A 9,244-nucleotide genomic window follows, 5' to 3' on the forward strand; every position below is an offset into this window, starting at 1 on the left:
AATTAGATGTTGGCTGGCCTATTTTTTGGCCGGGAAAAGGTTTTTGGCTGGTGGCTGCTCCATTTGGGTCTATATCAATTGATGCCACTATGTCAATAATAATTGGTAGGAAATAAATTAATATCTAACTATATCTTCTTAATTAATTATTTGTTTTTTATCCATTTGCAGTGGAAAAAAGGGGTGCAGGTTCAGGAAGCTTCTTAGACGTGGGTCGCGTCAAGCTGGGCAGGTCAACATCATTTACAAGTGGGAACAGCTCTTTCTAATAAAAGAAAAGCCTTTTTTGTTTTAAAATAAAGCTTTTTTTTCTTGTTTTATGATTCACCCCCAAGTCATTCTATTGTGACTACATACAAATTAATAAAGAGGGTTGTGGGGTTGCTGCATAGAAATTGTTGAATATATACAAATTATTGAACAGAAATCCAATAATTGAACACCGGCCAATTCCTGTCCAATCAAATTAAAACTCAATTAATATATTCCACTAAATTTTTCATACAACATCCTATTCAGATGAATAAAATGTAAAAAATAAAATATATAGTTCAAAAAATTGTAAAGGATGCAATTTAGCAGGTCATACAATATACCAAAAAAAGTCTTGGGGGTGCAGTAGGAATATTTCTTGATAGAAAGAGTCTTAAAAAATTTTTCGCCAGCAAACATTTTCGCTCTCTGATCTCTGTATTCTTCTGATCCTCCTCCTTGCTTGAACGTCTGTAACTTTGTCATCCATGATTTGCATTCAATTCTTGACCAAAAAACCTTTTTCCGGATTTTCATCTTTTGATCTCAAACATGCTTTGCTTCTGTTGATTGTGGTCGCTTTTAGTGCTAGTTCTTTTCTTATATTGCTTTGTTCCCTTTTGCCATAAGTTCTTTGTTAGGAAATTAGTGGGTGAAACAGGATCGCAGCTAAAATAAAATTAGAAGAAATAAAGAACAAGTACAAAAGAGAATACTAGAAATTATGTAGTTCGAATTTTAGTCTACGTCCACGGCGAAAATAGAAGGAAATATTTTACTAGTGAAATAAGGATTACAAATATTGTAATATTTTGGCTCACTACCCAAAACTCCAACAAACTCAATCTCTCACTCACGACACAAGAGTATTAAAACTCTTAATCTCTCACACAACTCTTTCTCTTTTACAAAACAGAGAAGAGAAACTTAAAGAAAAAAAATGGAATGCAAAAATGAGGGTGGGAAGTGTTGAGTGTTAGAAAATGCATATTTATAAAATAGAAAACCGTCATTTTACATTTCAAGTTTTACTAACAACCCTTACTTTTATGTATTTAAACTTCTTGTGATTTAATTACATGTGTTTTATTTTAATTAAGTATTTTATGTATTTAGGGGCATTATAGTCATTTTACAATAAAGGAGAGATCAGACGGTAAAACGGACATCACTTTTGAACTCAGGACGGTCGAAAACCTTAGGAGGAGCATAAAAGGGAAAACGGCACTGTTTACATGTACGGTACTATTCACGTGTACGGTTTACGACACTGTTCAAATAGACGGATCGATGACGTGGGATTGACCGATGATGTGGCATTGACTGATGAGGTGTCACGATCCTGTTGGGCTAAAATTCTTATGTACTGTTGGTGGTGACGTGGCAGCATATCAGTGGACGAAAAATCTCGCGTACGGTACATGCATCACACAGGATTATTGTCAACCAAACCGCGTTACTGTTCATTCGGGTCAAACCGTGTTACTGTTCATCCACGTGGTCAAACCGCGTACTGTTGACTGATGACGTGGCGCAATCCTGAGCGTCCAAACTGTTTTTAATCCGATGGTCATGATTTACTCCATGTATCTATAAAAAGGGGCCTCTCCCCCCTAATTTGATAGCTCCGAATCCATTTTTTGGATCCATTTTCTGTAATTCCTTCTCCATCTTGTATTTTCTACGTATTTTAATAAATTCCTATTTTGCCCCTAGTTCAATTATGAGTAGCTAATTTTCTTTCAAGCTTGGGTTGAAGGTGAAGTCTCAACATGTGTCATGGGCTTTATTTGGTAAATTTATTTTCTCTTCTCCTCTAGTTTTTGTGGATGTTTTGACTTCTCGTCGACAAATAATACTAATCTTGTCTAGTACCGCCTTGGTTTTACCGGCTCCCTAGTACAAGGTTATTATTATTTGGCACGATAAGCCCTTAGCACCATATTGATTAGAGTGTGGTTCATGAGGTGTGGATTCCCCTCTCATGATTTAATTGGCATTAATACGGATTATTTAGCCCATGATGCATGTTGATACGGATCCAGATACCCAAGTACGTCATTTCAATAGAATCATCTTCAATTTATTCTCGCCATTGCAATTTCAATTTTAGAATTTATTATCGTCATTTCAATTCCAATTTAAGGATAATTTAAATCACTTCCACCACAATTTCAACCTCCCATTTACAAAATTAATTCTATATATAATTAAAAATCCACCTCCTCGTGGGATTGATACTCGTCACCATTAATCTATACTACAATAGATTCGTGCGCTTGCGAGTACATTAAAATTTGCACAACAGGAAGCCCTCTTTATATAGCAAAAAATTTTGGCTCTTTTTTTATTTTTTTTATTTTTTTAGAACAAGTTAAAGCCGTGTGCTTCATTTCTTTGGGCGGCACCTCCCTCATCTCTTTTTCGTCTGTTTCTCTTTTGTTTATTTCTTTGGGCGGCTGCCAAAGCCAATTTGATTTTGGCTAGGCCACCACTGGCTTTGACACTCTTTGCATTTCCTTGGATGAAGAAACCTTTTTCTTGTTTCAATTTTCTGATCTCAAAGCACTTTGATTCTCGTCTGCCACACTGATTTTGTCCTTCTTTTGTACAAACATAATTTCGCCATTATCTGTTTGATTATCAACTGACCTGTCGTTGACTCTATTCTATTTCTATGTGAAAAATACGAAAAAAAAAAAAAAGAGATTGAAGATGGTGGAAAGCATTGTTACTGTTGTTTTAGAAGTTGTGAAATGCTTGGCTCCTCCGACACAACGCCAACTTGATTACTTGCGTAACTACAATGAAAACATTCAGAAACTCGAGGCAGAAACCGAGAGCCTGAAGGTTGAAATTAGGAGCATTGAGCGCAGAGTTTTTGGGGCCGAAAAAAAAGGAGAAAAGAGTGAAGAGAAAGTCGAGAAGTGGCTGGTTAGCGCCAACAAGATCATTGATGAGGTGAATGCCAAATTCATGGAAGATGAAGAGACTGCAACTAAGCGATGTCTCAAGGGGCTGTGTCCTAATTTGAAGGCTCGCTATCAGCTTAGCAAGAAAGCAGAGACACAGGTGAAGGCCCTTGTTGAGTGCCGAGAAGAAGCCGGTCGACTTGATAGAATTTCCTACCTTACCTATCCGGACAAGATATGGCTCAAGTCCCACAAAGGTTACGAGGCCTTTGGATCAAGGCTTTCTACTTTGAAGTGTATACAAAACGCTTTGACAGATGTTAATGTCAGCATCGTTGGAGTGTACGGCATGGGCGGCGTTGGAAAGACGACTCTAGCGAAGGAGATCGTTAGGCAAGCCTTGGCAGACAAGCTCTTTGATCAAATAGCCTTTTCAGAGGTTTCCGAAACTGTAGACATAAAAAAGATTCAGCGGGATATTGCTGAGGACTTGGGTCTGGCATGGCATGAGGAAACTGAATCTAGAACTGCGAGTAGACTGTATGAACAGTTGAAGAATGAGAAGAAGATTCTTGTGGTTCTAGATAACATATGGAAGCATCTTGATTTGGAGACTGTTGGAATTCCTTTTGGTGATGATTATAGAGGTTGTAAACTCTTGCTGACAGCAAGAGATCGTAATGTTTTGTTGGATATGGATTCTAAACATAACTTCTTTATTGACAACTTAAATGAAGAAGAAGCTTGGAGATTGTTTAAGACGATGGCGGGTGATTATGTTGAAAATCGTCAGCTGAAATCTACAGCAACAGATGTAGCAAAGGGATGTGGAGGTTTGCCTATTGCCTTAGCTACAACAGCAAGGGCAATGAGAGACAAGACTGTGCATGAATGGAAGAATGCCTTGCGAGAACTTCAAACGCCTTCAGTGATGAACTTCGAAGGACTGCCGGCAGATACTTATTCAAGAATCGAGCTGAGTTTCAAGTATTTAAAAGGTGAGCAGCTCAAGAAAATTTTTCTGCTTTGTAGTCTAATAGGTAATTCTATTTTTACTTCAGACCTGTTTAAATACTCCATGGGTTTGGGTATACTCCAAGGAGTCAAGAAGATGGAAGATGCACGAAACCAATTATATGCATTGGCCTATAAACTTAAAGACGCTTGTTTGTTGCTTGAGGGAGGTAGCAACGAACAATTTTCAATGCATGACGTCGTTCGCGATGTTGGCATATCAATTGCTTGCCGGGACCAACATGTATTTTTGGCAAAAAATGAGGATGTGTTGGAGCTGCCGGACAAGGAAGCACTTGAAAATTGCTTTGCGATTTCTATAACAGGTTGCCGTATTCAGGAGCTTCCTCAAGGATTGGAATGCTTGCAACTCGAATTTTTATATGTATCTCCCAAAGACTCTTACCTTCAAATCAATATTCCTGAGAACTTTTTTGCAGGGATGCGGAAGCTTAGAGTTGTAGATTTTACTGGGATGCAATTATATTGCTTGCCATCTTCAATTGATCTCTTAGTAAATCTTCAAACACTATGTTTAGATCAATGCATGTTGGGAGACATAGCTATTATTGGAAGGTTGAAGAATCTGGAAATCCTTAGCTTTTTAAAATCAGATATTGTGCAGTTGCCTGAAGAACTACGTGAATTGACTAAGCTAAGGTTGTTAGATTTATCCAATTGTCTCCGGCTAAAAGTTATTGCACCCAATGTCCTATCAAGCTTAACTCGATTGGAAGAACTCTACATGAAAAATTGCTTTATCGAATGGGAGGTTGAAAGCCCCAATAGTGGAAGATGTACTGCCAGCCTTGTTGAGTTGTTGCAATTGCCTCGACTGACCACTCTAGAAATAGATGTCAAAAATGATAGTATTTTACCAGAAGGATTTTTTGCAAAAAAATTAGAAAGGTTCAAAATATCAATAGGAGATGAGTCATTCAAGCCTCCCGTGCTTGCGAATGAATGGTTCCGTAGTCGGCGGCTTTTGATCAGTAATCCTTCGAGTTTAAGAACCATTAAGCTGAAGCTTAGCTCAAAGCCTATTTGCTCGAAGAAAATGCAGGGCATCCAGAATGCTGAATACTTGTGTTTGGACAAGCTGCAAGGTGTGAATAATGTTCTTTTCGATATGGACACTGAGGGCTTTCTACAGTTGAAGCATCTCCATGTTCAAAATAATCCTGAATTCTCGTGTGTTGTTGACTCAACGGAGAGGGTATCTCGCGATGCCTTTCCTCTTTTGGAGTCACTTACTCTTTACAATTTGATTAACATGGAGAGGGTGTGTACTGATCCACTCAAAGTAGAGTCTTTCTGTGAACTTAAAACCATAAAAGTGGGAAAATGTGATGAGTTGAGTAATATCTTCTTGCTGTCTTCCACAAGCTGCCTTCCCAGACTTGAGAGGATTGCAGTTTTTGATTGCGATAAGATTGAAGAGGTCTTTGCAATTGGTGGAGAACCAGATGTCGACAACTATAATACAATGGAGAAGACAGAGTTTGCTGCATTAAAATGTTTACATCTGCGGAAGCTTCCAAAGCTTGAAAGTTTTTGCTCTGAAGTAAAGAGACCAAATACACAAGAGTCGCAAGAGGAATTGACAGCTATTACTTGCTCGAACGAAATCAGTTTGTTGGAGGAGGACAAGCTTGATACTTCGACACCGCTTTTCAAGGAGAAGGTAAGCAATTATAATGAAACCAAAGCATTCGTTTTTCTTTCTCAATTTATTCTATCGTGCATTCTCATTTGATGACAACTGTAGAAAATAAATTATAAGGGAAATAGAAAATGAGAATGGAAATTAGAATCTAACACACTCACTCACTAAGCTCGCTTTACACATTAATGATGTGAATTAAATTGCAGATTAAGTGTATGTTTGGTATGGTAATAATTCTCAAAAAATCATTTTTAGCACAGATTTCTAAAAACTATATTTGAAAAAAGTTTTAACACAATGTTTTGTAAATGGGTGAGCTATTTGCACCTCAAAAATTACTCTAAACACTCTAATTGAAATAAAAATTTATAACAAAAATATCTATCATATGAATTACGTTAAGGACAATTTATTATAAGTCAATATTACATAATTACTATGAACGCCCCATATAACACACTCATTATTTAATATATATAATTTTCATGTTTTAAACCTTAAAAAATTTTATTTACAAAATCTTCATCAATACTTAGATGAATAATGATAAAATCAATATTTTTCTTTTATTTTTCCATAAATAAAATTAATTTTGCACTCATTATTTTTATTTTTTCAAAAATAAAGTAAGTATCTTTTTCCTTTTATTGGGCTTTTGACCTCTTTTTTTTTTCTTCTTTGTCCTCTTCTCTTCTTCTCCTTCCTTTTTTAGAGTTATTATGGAATATTTCTTCTTATTATTTTCTCATTGCAAGTTATTTTAAGTGCAAAATCCAATATTAAACATAAGTAAACAAAAAAATTAATAACTAAAATACTTGTTTTACTATTTAAATTACATTCGGTACACATGCATGTTTGGTAATTTACTATTATAAAATACATGTTTTATTATTTTTCAAAAATAAAAGAGGTTTTTTATAATTCATAAATAATATTGAGCACACTATTTTAATAATCACTTTTCAATTACATTTGTCAAACTCTTTGGTACATTAGATTGTCAAATGATCAAATACCAAACACGCACTGAAGCTGTCACTTGGAAGAAGGTTTTGATGGCTTATATTTACAATCAAAGAAGATACTTCTCAGCTTATATTGGATCTAATAAAAAATTAATGTTTAGGTTGTGCTCCCCAGCTTGGAGGATTTGAAGCTGGTTGGAATTAATGTCGAAAAGATTTGGCAAAATCAACTTCCAGCCATGTTTCTTTGCTTTCAAAGTTTAACTAAATTGATCGTGGGGAAGTGTCACAAATTAAAATGTATATTTTCGACTTCTATGCTCAGAAGCTTTGAACAACTCCGACAGCTGAATATATACAACTGTATGGGTTTGCTTGAGATTATTTCCGAAGGAGCAGATCAAGTGCCACCTTGTTTTATCTTTCCGCGGCTGACATTTCTAAGACTACGTAAACTACCAGAACTTAGATGTTTATATCCTGGAATGCATACTTCGGAATGGCCGGCACTAAAAATGTTGAAGGTCTTTGGTTGTGACAAAATAAAGTTATTCGGTTCCGAATTATCTAGCTTCCATGGAAACATTGATAAGAATCAGCTTCATATCCCAGCGCAACAGCCCCTGTTGTTGATCGAAAAGGTATATATGCAACCATTTATTTGATTTTTTATCAGTTGAGTCTTACTGTTTCTTATGTTTTACGTTTGATTCTTTGTTGCAAAGAAACTCACAAACAAAAGATTTTAGAAATACCCACTGTACATGTATGTATTGCTCAAAATTGTTTGACAGAACATCAATAGAACTAATTAGTTTTTATATGAGTTGATGATGTTCAGATCTTCCCCAGCTTGGAGAAACTCCTATTAAGTGGAAAGGATTTCAGGATGATTTTGCAGGGTGATTACCCACAAAACCTATTTGGCAGTCTTAAATACATTAAGGTTGCGGATGATGACTCAGCTTGTTTTCCACTTGGTTTACTTGAGAAATTTCAAAATCTGGAAATCCTCTTTCTGAGTTGTACTTCATACACAGAGATATTATCAAATGAAGGACACTCGGAGAAGCACGTGGGCAAGTTCTCACAAGTAAAACATTTACAGCCGTACAAACTGAATGATCTGAAGCACCTATGGAAACAAGACTCCAAACTGGACTCCATTCTTGCAAATCTTGAAATTCTACGAGTATATTGTTGTCAAAATCTGACTGTTCTATTGCCATCATCATCGGTATCGTTTTGGAATCTAACAGATCTGCAAGTTTGGGGCTGCAAGAAATTGATGAATTTGGTAACATCCTCCACAGCAAAGAGTCTAGTGCGCCTCATGACAATGAAGGTGTGTGGGAGCAAAGCAATGACACAAGTGGTGGTAAGTGAGGAAGATGGAGCAGAAGATGAAATTGTTTTCAGCAAATTGAAGACATTGTCTCTGCTTGATTTAGATAGCCTCACAAGTTTCTACTCTGGCAATTACACCTTCAAATTCCCATCTCTACAAGATTTAGAAGTGATTGGTTGTCCCAAGATGAAGATTTTCACCACAGGAGAATTATGCACACCGCCGAGAGTAAATGTCTGGTATGGAGAGGGAGATGGTGAATGTCGTTGGGCTAATGACCTTAACGTTACGATACAAGAGTTGCATGCTGAAAAGGTACGGTTAACCCACCAACTTAACTCCCAAGGAAAAATTTTACAAATTTGCACTTTTTAACAAAATTTAGAAAATAGATCATGGACAACCAAGTTTGACTCATTAGAATATTTATTATTGAGTAAGTGCATGATCGGGTTTGAAAAAGTATGAGACACTTCTGTATGTAGTTCTTGAAACTGTCCAATTTAAAACAGACATATTCAATTCTCAAAAAATCATGAATCATTAGTTTTAACTTCATAATATAAAAGTCGTGTCAAATTAATGAATGAGAATTTTGTTTTCAGATGTTGGAGGGGTCGTCATCTAACTTGAGGAAGTACGATTGGTGATCATGTTGGCTTTTTAATTTATTACTTGGAGTTGTGAATTTGAAGAATAAAGTCCCAGGTAAATAATTTAATTTCCCTTATTTGATCTCATAGCTTGTTTCATCGGTTCACCTGAACTATTTAGATTGCGTCACTGGTTTATTGTTAACTTTAAAATGAAGTTTTAATGTTTCATTCGGGGCTTTATGAGCAAATTTTACATCATTGAATGTCCTTTGGTCTGAACTTTTGAGCTTTTTGTTTGATAGTCAAGGCTTTATAGTATGCTATTTATAATTCCTTAAGAATGTGCAAAATTTTTTATGATAAAATTGCTTGAATATGTCATTGAAAGGAACTTCTATGTTGCTCTTTATGATTACAGAGTTCTCAATGTTATCACTCTTCTTTTGCAGGATGTGGAATCAAAGATACTTTTCTATGAAATTTGTGTT

General features: G+C 35.9%; 1 protein-coding gene across 1 annotated transcript; it reads left to right on the forward strand.

Moving 5' to 3' along the window:
• The first annotated feature begins 2,835 nt into the window (after nucleotides 1-2,835).
• On the forward strand, nucleotides 2,836-8,810 carry LOC18041562 (disease resistance protein At4g27190). Its single transcript, XM_024182928.1, has 4 exons — nucleotides 2,836-5,862; nucleotides 6,974-7,453; nucleotides 7,654-8,475; nucleotides 8,766-8,810. The coding sequence occupies exons 1-4, from the start codon at nucleotides 2,968-2,970 to the stop codon at nucleotides 8,808-8,810; spliced, it is 4,242 nt and encodes a 1,413-aa protein (XP_024038696.1). The 5' UTR covers nucleotides 2,836-2,967.
• Nucleotides 8,811-9,244: the final 434 nt, after the last annotated feature.

Source organism: Citrus clementina, unplaced genomic scaffold (assembly GCF_000493195.1).
Source record: "Citrus clementina cultivar Clemenules unplaced genomic scaffold, Citrus_clementina_v1.0 scaffold_5, whole genome shotgun sequence".
Taxonomy (NCBI): Eukaryota; Viridiplantae; Streptophyta; class Magnoliopsida; order Sapindales; family Rutaceae; genus Citrus; species Citrus x clementina.